The 18022-nt window shown below is 40.7% G+C and overlaps 1 protein-coding gene across 1 annotated transcript in view; it reads right to left on the bottom strand.

The window, feature by feature from the left end:
• Positions 1 to 17368, bottom strand: part of LOC131927073 (E3 ubiquitin-protein ligase PDZRN3-B) — a gene marked incomplete at its 5' end in the record, with an annotated part of 30259 nt that extends 12891 nt beyond the window's left edge. Inside the window, 2 exon segments of the mRNA XM_059282730.1 lie at positions 3331 to 3429; positions 17230 to 17368. Of these exon segments, the coding sequence (XP_059138713.1) occupies positions 3331 to 3429; positions 17230 to 17368 (238 nt within the window).
• Between the last annotated feature and the right edge of the window lie 654 nt (positions 17369 to 18022).

Here is an 18022-nt window from a genome sequence, read left to right as displayed (position 1 = left end):
AAAGGCCAACAGGCAATAAATACAAGCCTTATAAAAACATTACACCCGAAAATATCCCACGCCCCCCTTCCCACCAACGGAAAAAAAATTGGGTCTATATTATTTATTTACACTGACATTCCGTCAAAGTGACAAGAAAATTGCGAATCGATTTCCTAATTCCTTATGGCTTCTCCCCCCCCCCCCTCTCTCTCTCTATTTCTCTCCTTATAAAATTCCGCCAACAAATTATTTGACAACTTCAACCAGCTATACAACAGCCAACTTAATTCCAACATAACACCCACCCTCTAATTGCCGGCACCACTTGAAGACTTAAAGCGGCGCCCCCCCCCCCCCCCACAACCACCCCCTAGCGGCGCCAACCCACAAAATGAATTCACTGGTCTTAACATGTTGTGTAACTCTTTACAAATTTTAACCTACACTTCTCTCCCGTTAAATATTTTCTTTCAATTAACGAAATAAAAAAAATATCGAAAGCTCTAAACGTCAAACTTTTTTTTTTAACCCCAACCCCTCCCCTCTTTGAACATGTCAGCTTAATTGTGTTGAATAATTTTCTCAAAACTACGCAAGTCTTTGAGTTCAAATTTTTTTTTTTAAATCTCCTTAGAATAGAGAAAGAAAAGGGGGATAATCGAAACGTTTAGTTGTAGCCCTCTTTAAACGTCACCGAAATATAATTCAGGATACACTCCTGTGAATGCTTTATTCACAAGCGTTACTTCATGAACAAATACCCCCCTCATAGATAGACTTGGGCGTATTCAAAGACAAATATTCTTTTTTTTTCTCCCTTCCTTCTTCCATTCAGCCACTAGAACACACGAATGTCTCACCGTGCGAAACAGTCAATTTTTGACAGCCCGTCTATTCATGTGGCCCCGGGGTGAAATGGTTGCGACGGTAAACAAATTGAAATAGGCAAAAAGGAAAAGAAAAAAAAATGTTGCCTCAGTGAATGCCTGCGTGATTATGTCTATCAATGTGGACACCGTCACCAGACTCCCCCCCCCCCCCCCGGGCTTGTTTGCGTGGGGTGAAACCGACCGGAAAAGCCGTGGAAAAATTGCTAGACTAACAAGGGGTGACCACTCGGATCTTTCTGCCCCCTTTTTTCAGTCTGAATAATGTGGGACTGATTTACACAATATTTCTCGGAAATGAAGCTTTGTTATTTTTTTAATGTACTTATTATCATGGTACTCTATACAAACTATGGAATCGATAGTATTGATATAAATCGACGTCAATTGCTAAACTATCAATGACACTAAAAATAACCTTAACCCTCTAGCTTTTGACGAAGAGGTAAGTAGTATTGAAATTTTATTTTCCATTGAAAACGTTGTAAGGCAGTTTGAATAGTAGATGGCAATGAAATAGGCCTGCTTTAACATGTAGAAAAAAAGCGTGGGAAATTTATTTTCAGGCTGAAAAAGCCAACCAACCCCCCCCCCCCCCCTTAAACAACAACAACCGCTAATGAAATAACTGCCAAACGTTTACTAACATACCGATATAATTAAAACATACCGATATAATAAAAGGAACTAATTAAAATTTATTACAGTATTCGGTGCTGGATGCAGCAAGTCCGAATACGTTTGATCGCAGTAATAGATAATTCTAGAAATCGATTACAGTCATACAACAAATTAATTGTGATGAGGTTTTTTTTTTCTATAGTACGGTTAGGTCCATAGAGGGTATCGATTTGGTTGAAGTGGTTATCTTAGATTCTGGTCAAAGATAGGTCGAACACTCGCTGGGGCGTGTCTCCCCATTCACACGAATGTGTCTCACTTCCACGAACAAATGTCTCACCAACACGAACAAATGTCTCACCATCACGAACAAACGTCTCACCAACACAAACAAAAGTCTCACCTACACGAACAAACGTCTCACTTACACGAACAAATGTCTCACCAACACGAACTAACGTCTCAACTACACGAACAAATGTCTCACCTATACGAACAAACGTCTCACCAACACGAACAAACGTCTCACCAACACGAACAAATGTCTCACCAACACGAACAAATGTCTCACCTACACGAACAAATGTCTCACCAACACGAACAAACGTCTCACCAACACGAACAAACATCTCGCCAACACGAACAAATGTCTCACCTACACAAACGTCTCACCAACACGAACAAATGTCTCACCAACACGAACAAATGTCTCACCAACAAGAACAAATGTCTCACCAACACGAACAAATGTCTCACCAACACGAACAAATGTCTCACCAACACGAACAAACGTCTCACCAACACGAACAAACGTCTCACCTACACGAACAAATGTCTCACCAACACGAACTAACGTCTCACCTACACGAACAAACGTCTCACCAACACGAACAAACGTCTCACCAACACGAACAAATGTCTCACCTACACGAACAAACGTCTCACCTACACGAACAAACGTCTCACCTACACGAACAAACGTCTCACCAACACGAACAAATGTCTCACCAACACGAACAAATGTCTCACCAACACGATCAAACGTCTCACCAACACGAACAAACGTCTCACCTACACGAACAAACGTCTCACCAACACGAACAAACGTCTCACCAACACGAACAAACGTCTCACCAACACGAACAAACGTCTCACCAACACGAACAAATGTCTCACCAACACGAACAAACGTCTCACCAACACGAACAAATGTCTCACCTACACGAACAAACGTCTCACCTACACGAACATACGTCTCATCAACACGAACGAACGTCTCACCAACACGAATAAATGTCTCACCAACACGAACAAACGCCTCACCTACACGAACAAACGTCTCAACTACACGAACAAATGTCTCACCTATACGAACAAACGTCTTACCAACACGAGTTAACGTCTCAACTACAAATCTATGTCTCACGTGTATGTAGTTTCCAGAAACGCTCTCGTGAAATCTCATTTTGTCTTCCCTACCTGCGCTCTACTCGCATAAATAAAACAACAATCGCAATCGATAGTAGTGAAACACACATAGAATTCTTAGCATCTAAAGACTGAACAACACCATTGTAAATACTCTCTATCCTTACCCAGGCTTAGCTCTGCCAGAGTTTAGGTTTTATTCACAAAGCAGCCTCGTTAAGAAATGGTTTATTTATATTTCATTACAACTTTTTGGAAATTATGGCGCATGTTTGGGTATGAGTATGTATATGAGTATGTGTATAACAAGCGGATGCATGCGTGTATGTGTATAGATAAACATTTTTTTAGATATGCTCTGACGTCACACTCAAACTGACCAGACACGCAATGACGTCACAGAAGCACTGACCTCGCTAATAAATATATCTGTGAGCTCGTCCTCCAGTGACCCGTAACAAAGCGTTAATCCGAGTTTCTCATCCGTGGAGGTGCGTCTCAACATGACCTCCTGGAAAACAAGAGGGGGCAGATTAGGGCTGATGTATGCAAATCATTAGGTAGGGGGCAGATTAAGACAGTTATATGCAAATCATTAGGTAGGGGGGCAGATTAAGACAGTTATATGCAAATCATTAGGTAGGGGGCAGATTAAGACAGTTATATGCAAATCATTAGGTAGGGGGCAGATTAAGACAGTTATAAGCAAATCATTAGGTAGGGGGCAGATTAAGACAGTTATAATAGTTATATGCAAATCATTAGGTAGGGGGCAGATTAAGACAGTTATAAGCAAATCATTAGGTAGGGGGCAGATTAAGACAGTTATAAGCAAATCATTAGGTAGGGGGCAGATTAAGACAGTTATATTCAAATAATTAGGTAGGGGGCAGATTAAGACAGTTATAAGCAAATCATTAGATAGGGGGCAGATTAAGACAGTTATATGCAAATCATTAGGTAGGGGGCAGATTAAGACAGTTATATGCAAATCATTAGGTAGGGGGCAGCTTAAGACAGTTATATGCAAATCATTAGGTAGGGGGCAGATTAAGACAGTTATATGCAAATCATTAGGTAGGGGGCAGATTAAGACAGTTATATGCAAATCATTAGGTAGGGGCCAAATTAGACAGTTATATGCAAATCATTAGGTAGGGGGCAGATTAAGACAGTTATATGCAAATAATTAGGTAGGGGGCAGATTAAGACATATGCAAATCATTAAGTAAGGGACAGACAGATACAATACACACAAAGTAAGGGGCATTTGATGGCAGTTATATAATAAATGATTAAAGGGAATTGTATGACAATTACAGTACACAACGCTCGATAATGGGGGATTTGAATATACACAAAAAAAACATATATTAGGGGACGTGGTACGACCATTACACAACCGAACATATATTAGGGGGCGTGGCACGACCCATACACAACAAAACCAAACTTCGGGCTAAACACTGACTGAATGTCATCTTTACCATTGTAAGCATTACAGCGATTACACCAGTACGTGCTTACATTATTGTAAGCAGTTTTCGATTATATACCTATACAAAAAATAATTCAAACATTTGTTAAGCAGCCACTTATGATATTAAACTGTCAAACGAAAACGAATTTGATTTAGCGAATCAAGACCCCCCCCCCCCCTTATTCATATGATGTAATGGTCTCTTCACCCCCCCCCCCCCCCCCCACACACCCACCGTATTACCTAAAAGCTTTTGCTTAATAAATCTTCCTCTTAAATAAAGACGAATGTATTTTTCGCCTTTCTATATATGAGTCTATATATTTGGAGAAATATTTTTGAAGTGATATAATCTAGTTGATGAAAAGTATAGAGACAACAAATAACTGCATCGTGTAGGGTGGGGGGGGGGCAGGGGTTATGTTGGGCTGTCATAAGAATTAATGTTGTCATAGTTCTCGGCAAGCGAACAAAAAAAATTCATTTAAAAACGGAATAGAGATTGGAAGTTACGTCATAACCATCAGGGGAGATAGTCCTGTATAGTCCAATCAGTACATCGCTGGGTTGTGGTTCTTGGTAACTTTAAAACTAACAACATTCAAGTTGTATATAAGACTAGAGGGTAGTTTTATATGTGCTACTGATGCTCAGACTGTTTATCAGATACAACCCCCCCCCCCCCCCCCCACTACCCCGGGATGGTAGTGTCGATGTAAAATAAGAAAATATGAGTGATTAACGAGAACACCGATGAAAGCAACGATAAGGCGACTGCAAGCGACGAACACCGGAAATTGATGAAGCGGCAGCGATGATGAGATAGATAAAAGGGAAGATGGATGGCGGATACGTTGAATTAAGAAATCGCGGGTATGGCTTTCTCTAAAATAAAAAAATGGGAGGGGATGAAGTATTTACATCTAATCAAGAAATCCATTCGATCTCTCAATACTCAACGAGCGTCTTGTTACCCCCCCCCCCCCCCCACCCCCATCGACACACCTCTCCCATTCCCACCATCTCAAATGTTAGGTTTTTTCCTCTTTAAAACGATAAAAAAAAACATCGTCTAGTCCCGTCGTCATACAAATCCCCTGACGAGGCGACGACAAGGCAACGAAAACGAGAAGGAGAAGAAGAAGAAAAAAAATTAATAGGAATATGACATTACGCTACCACGCAGTTGGATGGGCGCTCGCTGCGACCCCTGACCCCTAGTGAGTTGGTCCTGCCCGTGAATGCGGATTGATTGATTGATAAAACATCAGCCGGGGCGGCATTTCATGTTGCATTGGCCAAATTCAAACTCTGAGGGTCGTGGGGGGCTTTTTCACAAATTGGGGTGAATACAGAAAGGGGAGGTCACAGCAAAAGTTGAGTTCTTTCCCTTTCGTGTTGATTTGTAGGATTTTTTTTTAAATATATCAAGACGATGAGACAAATTTCTCGAAGCTAAATATTAGGATAGGATTTGAGGAGTGTGGGGGGGGGGGGGGGGGGGGATGGGGAGTATGAAGCTGGGCAAATTTCAAGCATTTACGTGAAGAAAAAAAAAGCGAAAGAAACCAAACCCAATGCCATTAAGTGAGGGGGAAATATATGTGCAAACAGGCCGGGGAATTAACTTGATGTCTTTTAAAATCAACAAGTGAGGTGCGACATGATCAGGACAGCCATTAACCTCTCAACGTAAACATATAAAAAAAACTAAGTATGTAGAAATTTAGAAGGGTGGTTAAGTTTGGGGGTGGGTGTTCAAACAGTGTGTGACGTTATTAAAAAATCGAACGAGAATATAACATTATTTTAATTTAAAAGCACACGAAGTCTACATTTTCTAAAGTTGGTATGAAGGTGCCATTCAAGACGTATGTCTGATGTTCATGCAAATATTGCTATGACATAACAGGGAGGTAACTCCTAAATAACAGGGAGGTAACTCCTACACAACAGGGAGGTAATCCCTGCCTCTACCTCACTCTTATTTCAACAATGTCACTGAGTGCACATCAAGGTATATCAAGGGGGGGGGGGGGGGGTGGCATATACAGAGTGCATATTAAGGTATGTAATGTTATATGTAGCAAAAGTGTGTTTTAGATTATAATATATTGGTATACGCATTAAATACATACACGAGTAATTAATTAAAAACATAACCTCGGTTTTCCCTCCCCTCACCACTGTTTATTTAACGTTAAAAAAAACTAATGAATCTTCAAAGTTCTGTTTCCTGAGGCATATTTAAACTTTAATAAGCGGATACAATGAAGAATTCAATTGAAATGTGTGTTGGGGGTGGGTTGAAGTAAAATTTACGAGGTACGGTAGACGCGCGATGTGAGTTTGTGGTTGGGAGGTTGTCTTAGGAAGACTAAGGTAGTATCAGTAAAATTTGATTCTTCAGGATCGACGGACCCCGTTGGTCTTTGGGAGAATCGACTCTCTTGTTTCAATAACCCGGCTTCTGAATCGATACTCTCTGGAATGGAAAATCGGTAATCGATTAGATTGTGTTCGTACTAAATGGACCAACACGATTCTCTAGTCCCTCGACCGATCAATGGGCAACTAATAATTATACGGACCCGAGAAAGGGCGGTGGAAATTATTTTTTTTATTAGCGAGGTAAGAAATCATTAGGAGTTCTTCAGTTAGATAGTACTGATGGACATTATACAAATAAGCATATTAATAGAGTTATATATATATATATATATATATATATATATATATATATATATATATATATATATATATATATATATAATGACATGTAGACAGTGCCAATTCAGCATAACAGTGGTTACCCAGAACAGCAGCAGTAGTCACATGCTACAATGACAGTCCTTGTGCCGCTGCCTGTATGAAACATGTCTGACACACTGACACACCCACCGTCAGATCTTCTGGAAACTTCTCATTTAAAGCCCCACGCTGTGACTCACCTTTCCTTCAATATTTTTTTTAAATAATCGATTTGTGTGGGGGAGGGGTGAGGGGGGAGATTTATAATGGACAAAGTTTTCCCGTGGAGGCAGAAGTCGATTACTATGGATGGTATCGTGGAAGCGATGTGACGATTACATTCGTGGAAGAGATTCGCTGATGTTTATCTGTCATTTGATAGCTCATATGTCCTGTACAACTGGCGAGGCGCAATCCATATGCCCAGGCTCACGGCCATTGGATGGTTATTTATAGAACAATGACGATCAGAGGGAATAGTCAATGAGATAGTGGGGGGGGGGGGGGGAGTATTCAAAGGTGACGGTTAAATGAGAACAAGGAAGGGGGGGGGGCTTAAGGAAACTGTATTTGAGTAGTATATAAATGAGGGAAAACTAAAAAAAAAAAATTAAATTTAAAATATCACGATGAAGTTCAAGTATAGGCCTACCATGCAAGAAAGTGGAAGTTAAAAAGAAGGAAAGACAATTAATGTGCGATCATTTATATAGGAATATATTTGAACGCTGGAATAGGGCGCTAGGTATCGATGTCTTCTATTGTCTGGTACCAGGTAAGCCAAATGGACAGTATCGATATCTGCAGTCAACAGTGCCGATACTTTCACGTGCAGTGGTCACAGTATGGTGTTAGGTTCTGATGGTGACCTTGATCTGATTAGCCCACTAATTTTGATTAGGCCTAAAGATTTAATAGACATCCCATTATCCTTCACCCTAATGTAGCAGGTGAACACGAAAAAGAAAGTTAGTCTTTCAAACAAGATGATCCGTGTGGCCGATGAAATGAGTCGGGTACCCATCAGAGCTGAGTCGACTCAGTGACCTTATAAACTCGAACCGGGACCCGAACTCGAGAAATTCGGGTTGGCAGTCGAGTGCACTATCACCCTACCACGCCGTTCACATTAAAATATAATTAGTTTAGGGCAAGGTTCAGGTGTTAGATTATGGATATTTAAAAAATCTTATTTTCCTGGAACTCATTACGAGACGAAAGGTTTTTAGTCTAAACAGCACGGTAATCAAAGGTTCAAAGACAAATCACAACTATTCAAAGACTATCACGATTATTCAGTCATGCACACAGAAATTATAGATAGTTTTTTTTTAAAACATAGCAATTTAGTATTTTATCACACGTGTTATTAATTGCAGATGATTAATTACTAATTATTTACGGGGTCTCATTAACAAAAGTGGATTATTTTGTAAACCTCTAGTGCATTGGCGTTAAAACCCGCGCATAAAATGAACACGGTAGATTGATTCAATCAGAAAAAAAATAGCCCATGATGTAGAATTCATTTGTGCAATGTTTTTAAACAACAAGTAAAAAAAAAAAATACCAGACCGGGACAGACTAATCGTGATTAATTTTTTACACTAAACTTCGCACCAACGCGTGAATAATTTTCTTGTTTCCCTACTTTGGCGACCGGCGCAGTGATTAATAAATCGTTGGCCGTGTCAAAGTTTGTGCATTTTACATGATACAAACATGAACAGACAAAACACGGGATGGAGGGAAAAGAGGGGGGGGGGGGTAGGTTGATACCACGTGTCTCCCGTGGGGAGACGCGTCAGTGGTTAGGTGCCGGCCCGGTTAGGATCGGTTGGGTTGTCGCGTAAAGCCGGCGAGTTGGAAAACATTTTGGCAAAATATTCTTTAAATAAAAAAAAAATAGCGATGCGTTGGTTTGCTGGAAGTGGTCTGGGACTGTACCTGTAGGGCGAAGGTCGTTGACCCCCACCTCAACCCCAACGCGGCTGATGTGTGACGTAATTAGTCGAGAGTAATGTTACTAGCACACTAACATAATTTAAAAGTCAAGAATTTTTTTTTTAATTTGTTAGAGGTAGGTATGCATTCGTTTATTAATAGTAATGTATCCTGTTACTTATCTACATGCTGTATGTAATAAAATGATAACCGGTGAAGAGGGGGGGGGGGGGGGGGGTGGGGGGGGGGGGGGGGCAGATAACTAACAGAAAACAGATCGCAACGTGAGAATTCTCAGAGATGGCAGAGATTCAAGGGATTATGTGACTAACGCTAGAATCTCGTTGAATCATCTTATGGACAGCGAGAAAAAAAACAACAACACATTTTAACTTGAGTGAATCAGGCGAGAAATCCTAATTTAAAGACCGTTTTCTACTTTGTAGTTAGAAATTAAAAACATGAAGTGTTTTAATAAGGACTTTGGAATATTGTTTCGCTAAAATTTTCACTACACGGAATATTTTTAAAATTCTTAAAATTCGTTCTTGAAAAAAAAAATTTAAAAAAAAAATGATTACGACAAGCCAAAATGTTTCGTCTTTGTTTCTTTTCTTTTCCCCACACTAGATCCGTGTTTTAAATAATGCAAAAATCTGTTTTTCGCATTTAGCCGGGGAAAAAAAATAATCAAACTTGTTCTTCAGCGCAGAAGCTGTGGAAAAGTAATAGAAGCAAGGGCAGATAATCGAAAAAAAGGGGCGGATAATGAAAACAATGGCTACCCGAATCGAACCCGCTTTCTTTCGAGCGACCGAACGAGCAACAAACACACCAAAAATGATAAACAAACACGTCAATGAAGCGGGTTTGATAGCTTGGCGGAACATTAAAACACCTGACGTCATAATTATTCTTAGCTGATGTACCCTCGCTGATTTTCATTAGCGTTTGATTTATTCTTAAACGCGTGTTCAACGTACTTGATTTTTTTTTTTTTACTTTGTGCTGTGTGAACTCGACTGGAAGGAATAGAAAAAAAAGAAAAAAAATGTTTTTTTTTTTTTAAAAAGTGATGAGTTCGCGAAGGTATGTGCAGCCATACAACAGGCTGAAGGCTCGCGGGCATCTCCATTAGCGGTCGTCAGGGACGCCAGCGCGGTCGTCAAGGAAATGGCTTCTTGACATGAAGGCCGCCGCGTCACTCGAGGCGTCACGCCCGTGTCAGACATTTGATAAACCGACAGAAATAAGACAAATCTCTGCCTTACAACCAATCCCCCCCCCCCCACCCCGTCGACATGTACAGGGAAATCAGTAGTAATTTCTCGGGTTGCCATGGTAACGGATAATCAAAGATAGCACAAGACCACGGAATTAGCGGTGGATATTTGATACGGTTGGTCTTTTTGTATCACGAGTAGCCAGGGGTAGCCTGTGTAGCCATAAGTATCCTCTCAAATGGCGGTGCTATCTAGCAGATGGTAGCCTATTTGTCGGTTGTAGCCTTGCGGTAGGTGGTAGCCTAGTGGTCAGTGGTAGCTTGGCGATCTCTGGCTAGCCTAACGATCTCTGTCTAGTCTGAACTGTCTAGCCGGAGCGGACTGTGGTAGCCTAACGATCTCTGGTTAGCCTAACGATCTCTGGTTAGCCTAACGATCTCTGGCTAGCCTGAGTGGTCAAGTGCAGGCTGACAAGTCAGCTTTAGACCGTCAGACCTGTGCGAGGATAATTAATTGGAAAATCTGAAAGGGGAGGGGGGTGGGGTCTGTCTGGTGGCTAGAGACGCGTGTGTGTGTGTGTGTGGAGGGGGGGGGGTGTGAAGTAGACTGCCCGGCGTTTATACAAGATTGGTGTACAATAAAGTGTGTCGGACTTTGGAAAAGTTGATCAGTGCCGAGGTCGCAAGTTGATTAACTCACCTGTTGGTGTGTGGCCATTGTTGACTACATGGTTGGTGATTTAGTCGATGGGTAATTTAGTCGATGGGTAATTTAGTCGATGGGTAATTTAGTCGATGGGTAATTTAGTCGATGGGTAATTTAGTCGATGGGTAATTTAGTCGATGGGTCATTTAGTCGATGGGTAATTTAGTCGATGGGTAATTTAGTCGATGGGTAATTTAGTCGATGGGTAATTTAGTCGATGGGTAATTTAGTCGATGGGTAATTTAGTCGATGGGTAATTTAGTCGATGGGTAACTTAGTCGATGGGTAACTTAGTCGATGGGTAATTTAGTCGATTGGTAATGAAGCAGTTGATAATTCATTACATTGGTGTTTCAGTCAATTTGTAAGTAGTTAATTGGTGATGCAGTCATTAGGTAATTTAGTAACTGATTTGTAATTTAGTATATATGTAATTTGTTCAATTAGTAATTTCACCCCTTGGTAATTAGGTAAATTAGTAATTTAGTATACAGACTAATTCGGTCCATTATTAATTTATTGTATTTGTAATTTGATCATTTGGTAATATAGGCGAGGGTGATCAAATGGTGAGGTTACTGGTGACCTAGAATAGACAGCACTCGATATAATGCCGGTGCCTGTAAAATGCCGGTGCCGGCTGTATGATTCAACAGTGCCGGCCACCTCTGTGTACGCAGTCGCATCCTGCCCGCGATCAACGCGAGGGCATTCAACAAATGACTCACGGCGCATGCTCCTTGAATGATTGATGCGTGACAATCAGAAAACAAACATGGCCGCCGTTGAAAAACTTGATGAGGTTACAAGACCAGCCACGGATGAAGGCTAATTAACTCAACAGCTTACAGAGGCTAATTAACTCAACAGCTTACAGAAAAATGGCGGCGTTGTGTTTCAGAGCGGAGATCCATAATTCTCCATTATGAGCTACATTTTAAAGGTTATAAACAGTTTTTTTTTTAATCTGCACGATTTTGATATTGAGATTTAAAAATAAAAATTGCTTTCATTTCTAGATCAACACATTCAAAACATTGTATTAGATTTTTTTAAAGTCCAGGCCTAAAAATAGAAACCAGAAGCTTCGCAATTTTCCGGAAGTATTTTCATTGAAAACTGCGCTGCCACAAAATAATAGCCTTGGTGGGTTTCTATCGAGTCTAGAGCAGTGGTTCCCACCTAATCAGGCACACAATTGTTGTAATCGCGTTTGGCCGAGTGGGGGAGAAAAATCTGGCCAGAGCGTCGAGTTATTATTGGCCAGTGTGACAGTTAGGCTTAACGATTTCATCTTGTTCGGCGTGGTAGAGGGAAAATGTGGGAAAAAGGAGAAAAGGGAGAAAAGCATTGGGGGGAAATATTTTCCCGTTTAAAAATGTTCCGTTATCATAGTAGATGATGAGAGATTATTGATAATTAGTGACCAAATCCAAAATGTTACAAATATATTTTCATCTAAAGATATAATATTAGGATAGATTTTTTAAAATTTTCTCGAAATTGTTGATAACGAATGGGTTTATTGTTGGGCAGCTTACAAGTAAAAAAAACGAAGCTGAAAATTGTTATCTATCATAAAAATATAAGCGGGCTGTATTTTATTTATTGCGTTCGTTTAGAATACGAGCATGAATTAAAATAATTGAAATACGCACAAACTTTGTACTTGAATGGTTTATCTCCTTAAAAGAAAAGATGCTGCTACAGAACATGGTTCTAAAGGTCAAACGTAGAATAACATTTATTTATGTGTTCGTGTCTGTCCGACCAGGACTCGAACCCAAGACCTCGACCCAAGGCTGCCCCTGCAACTACAGGTGACGGATTTTTGTCGAATTCCGTTCAAGATTAGTTTTTCCCCACCCATCAATTTTTCATCATACCCCGGGACAAACTTTTTCATTTTCCGGCAGCGGTGAGTTTTTCTTCATACCCCGGGTCAGTTTTTCGTCCTACCCCGGGTCAGTTTTTCGTCCTACCCCGGGTTAGTTTTTTGTCATACCCTTTAGTCAGTTTTACGCCTACTGGTCAAATTTTCGTTAAATTCCGACCGAAATCAGGTTTTAAGTACACCCCCCCCCCAAGTCTCCATTAAACATTTAAAAACCAAACAACTCTGACGTCGTATTGTGTTCTAATACTTAAATAAAAACACACCGTTCACAGGTGTGTGATTTGCTTGTAACACCTTGAAATACAGGCACCCGAGTGTGTGAAAGCTAAACACATTTCAGTTTTCACGCTGAATAATGTAAATATTCGCTTAAAATCCTGGCTACAATAATTCTGCTCGGGTTAAAAATAGAGGGAAAAGGGGAAAGAACTCTAAAAATGTGTAATTACTTCCTGTAGATTTTTGTTTCGCAAAGAAAAAATATTTTACCTCAGAAAAATGTATTAAAAAGAAAAACAAATTAAAATGATATTACAATAAACAAAACTACACCAGTGATCAGATTATACATACGTTAATTTCAAAGTTTATATTTGTATAAATATATTCAAACTCGATTAAAGCTCGCGGGAGAATATTAACGTGTGCGCGAGAAAAGAGCAGGTTTACAGTACAGGGCTAATGTGTGAGCGCTAAATGGCACGAGGGGGGGGGGGGGAGACACAAACCTGGCTGCTAGCAGACGATCGTCCGACTGAGTGTCCCTGGCTGAGTTATTGGCCGGAGTTTAGTAACCCTTGATGCCGGCTCCTTTTTCTGGAAACATCTCCACCCCCCCCCCCCCCCCCCCCCCCCTCCCCTCGGACCACTCTACATTTTTACTTTTTTAAATTTAGTTTTACTCTTTAAAAGATTTGTTTTTATGTAAGAAATAAAGAATAATAATAACATAAAGAGGTAAATTAAAATTATTTTTAAGAAACTTTGACAGTGTTGATGTGAGAGTTGATGTCTGTAGTGTTTCTTCCCCACTTGAAATTTTGGGAAAGGAATGGGGGGGGGGGATAAATTTCAAGGGGGTGGGGGGCACTGGTAAAAGTATATTTTCATATTTTCAATATAAATTATATTTCATTCGATAAGGAGGGGTGGGGCGTAGGACGTTCTTGGATGAGGGGCTGAGGGGGGAGGGGGGCTCAGTCCATAAACTAAGATGCCTGAAAGAACGTCAGCACCAACAAGCAAGCGGAGAGTCAGAGTTTCACCAGAGTTACCGCCGCAGCAAAGTGCGGTATGGAAACGGCATTTGTCAGAAGTCACGTGACGTAGGTTGTCTGCCTGATGAGCCGGTGTAGACCGTCGTGTACTATTTCCTTGATGACGTTTTGATCACGTGGGTACGAGGGGGGGGGTCTTAATGGGGGTGTTAGTCGGGGAGGTTTAGTTAACCTGAAAATTGACCTAGAATGGTTTCAGTTGCGGTATCGTTAGCAGACGAGAAATGGGGTGGGGGGTGGGGGGGTGGGGGGGGGGGGTGGCATCAATCTACACAGATTTGTGGGGGGGGGGCAATAATCTGCAGAGATTTGTTAAGTTTCTACAGTTTTGATTTTTTGATATGTTTGATATGAGTACATACATCTGTCTTAAAAATGTAAGTGTTGAAGGTTTTAACAGTAGTGACAGATTGGTGGTATACTTGTAGTATACTTATGGTATACGAGTGGTATATTGGTTATAGTGTTGTAAATGAATTCCCCACACGGGCTACGCGTGCTGACCGTTTGAATGGTGATAAACTGGTGGCATATTGGTGGTATATTTGTGGGATACTTGTGGTATATTAGAGGTATATTGGTGTTCGAGTTGTGAGTGAATTCCACACGGAGTATTAGCAAGGGACAGCACGAAATATTAAAATACAAGTGTTTGATGGTGTTCCCTTTATGTATACCACAAAAAAAAACTATTTTATTTGTATTTTTTATTAATGTACATTTTGCAAAGTGACAGTGGGTAACGGAGTATGGGAATGGGGGTTGTGAAAGTTAAGTTAACTTTTTAAAGCTGACGCTCGATGGGACAAATGAAGTAGAGTTCACCTGTCTCTGTGACTTCGGCATAGAAGGAATACTTTGGTCAACACTATGCCCAGATGTCTTTACTTTACCTAACGTGAGTTAGGTACCGATCAGAGCTGGGTGGACTCCGATGGACGTTTTGCTGACTTAAACCCGGATTCGAACACGAGACAAACGCTCTGCCGCCAGGCCATACCGTCCCATGTGGGTAATTAACAAGGCGCTAATCATCGAAAGAACAGCCGGATATAATGACATTCTCCAAACAGGAAATCGATTGGTCACTTATAAGGAAAAATAAAATGTAACACAAACGTAACAAAACTTTAGCCTAGTATCCAGCTAAATGGAGAAAGCCTCATAGGTTAACTTGAAGAAATTATTTTTTAAAAATTAAATGAATTACTTTAAAAACGATATCTCGATGATTTATAAACTGAGTGGTTGTAAGGAAATGTCATACTTTTTGTGTGAATGTCAGGAATAATGACCCATACAGTAAGAAAAACATTCAGAGGTTTGAGGAAATAAAGGGGGGGGGGGGGGTTAAAAAATTTAAATCGATTGTCATTCATAATGGAAACGTGCGTTTTTAATGTATCATTTTTGTTGTTGAAATCTTTAAAACTTTATTCCGTTGGGATTTGTGTGGGGTTTGTTTTTTTTAAAGTTTGAAAGATGAATAAGGATGAGACTTTACTTTTTTTAAAATAAAGTTTTTCTGTGGGAGGGGGGTGGGGGGGGGGGGTCTTGAAGGCTAGAGAGAAAAGCCGTGTAGAGGGTGTGGAAAGGGGTGGGGGGTGGGGGGGAATACAGCAAGTGACACTGAGGATGAGTCATGCACGGCCGTTTCACGCGCGTGGGTCGGCAACTTGCGTGGACATGGCACGACGCGCTTAACTAATTATTCATTAGTGGCTTGACAGCTATGTAAGAACGTGTCAATAATAGATTGGAGAAACCTACGCAGTGTTCATTGTGTGAGGGTGGTTGGGTATGTGTGTGAGTGGGGAAGGGGGGAGAGAGTAGATGGGTAGAAACCTACGCAGTGGCCATTGTGTGAGGGTGGTTGGGTATGTGTGTGTGAGTGGGGGGGGGGTAGATGGCTAGAAACCTGGGCAACCTGACCAGGAGATCGCTCACCAGTTATTTACTATGCGAGGGTTGTTCTTTAAGCAGGAAGAGCGTTAAATAGGCGCAGTACATGCTAATGGTGAGTACCCACAAAGTACATGATAATGGTGAGTACCAACACAGTACATGATAATGGTGAGTACCCACAAAGTATATGCTAATGGTGAGTACCCACAAAGTACATGATAATGGTGAGTACCAACACAGTACATGATAATGGTGAGTACCAACACAGTACATGATAATGGTGAGTACCAACACAGTACATGATAATGGTGAGTACCAGCACAGTACATGATAATGGTGAGTACCAACACAGTACATGATAATGGTGAGTACCAGCACAGTACATGATAATGGTGAGTACCAGCACAGTACATGATAATGGTGAGTACCAGCACAGTACATGATAATGGTGAGTACCAACACAGTACATGATAATGGTGAGTACCAGCACAGTACATGATAATGGTGAGTACCAGCACAGTACATGATAATGGTGAGTACCAGCACAGTACATGATAATGGTGAGTACCAACACAGTACATGCTAATGGTGAGCAGGCAAAGCAGGCAAAGCTGGCGCAAAAGTTGACGATGTGTGGCTCATGAACGGTGGTAAACTTGCTGATAGTAGGGTGTGATCTAAACCACAAGTCAGTCAAACTCCACCACCAACTGGCCCATGACTGTGACTCCGCTACAAGTGGGTGCATGAGTGGAACATAAAACTTGCACCATTCACACCAGAATTCTCTTGGTTTCACTAACTCAGTTTTCTGTTTCAATCCTCTAACTGTATTGCCCAACACACAGACGCAGCCAACATAAAGTAGGTCCAACAAAAGCTGGGAAACAAAGTAGGGCCAACATGACGCAGGGCCAACATGACACAGGGACAGCAAAGTAGGGCCAACATAAGGTAGGGCCAACATAAAGTAGGGCCAACATAAGGTAGGGCCAACATAAAGTAGGGTCAACATAAAGTAGGGTCAATACAAAGTAGGGCCAACAGAAAGTAGGGTCAATACAAAGTAGGGCCAACAGAAAGTAGGGGCAACAGAAAGTGGGGCCAATATAAGTTAGGGCCAACTCACCTCATAAACCATCTCGTACTGTCGGTCATCAAAATACGGGTCGTCTATATCAAAGTTGTGAGCCATCTCTATATCCGTCAGGCCCATTTCTGCACTGGGTGAAAAGGCCACAGGTCTCCGTGATGAGGGCTGGTATAATCTATGGAAGGATAAAGATAATTAATTAGTCGTTATAGTAATTATATAATATATATATATATATATATATATATATATATATATATATATATATATATATATATATATATGTATATAGATGTGTGTATATGTATGTATATGAGTGTGTCCTTATGTATCTTTGTATATACACAGTGGCATAAGACATAAATTTAAAATGGAATTCTCCAAGCCGACTAGTTCCCACCTTGATGACGTATGACGTACAGGTAACAAAGGGATGGGTAATGTAAAAGCCAGGTGTGACCGTGTCACGCTGACCTACTTAATTCGTTAACAATTTTCCAGCAAATTGTATTTCTTGTTCCAAACTTGAATAACACACAACATTCCCAGTGTTGAGGGGGAAAAAATACAACATTCCCAGGGTAAAGATACGAACGAGAGACTAAATTTAGAAAACTCCACTAAGAATTCGGTGGGGAAAGAATTTTTTTTTTTTAAGAACGTTAAGATTCTGCTGTGTAATTACCACTTGCCAAAAACCAAAGGAAAGTTTAGTTAAGTAACACAGTTTATTCTGGTACTGTGGCTTTGCTTAGGAAACTGGTATGCATTTATAATAAAAGCAGTTGTCGATAAGAGAACTGTTTTCGATAATAAAAGGATCTATTGT

The sequence above is a fragment of the Physella acuta genome, unplaced genomic scaffold (genome assembly GCF_028476545.2).
Source record: "Physella acuta isolate Inbredline_101_S28 unplaced genomic scaffold, ASM2847654v3 ptg001370l, whole genome shotgun sequence".
Classification (NCBI taxonomy): Eukaryota; Metazoa; Mollusca; class Gastropoda; family Physidae; genus Physella; species Physella acuta.
This window is presented reverse-complemented; position numbering and strand designations above follow the sequence as displayed.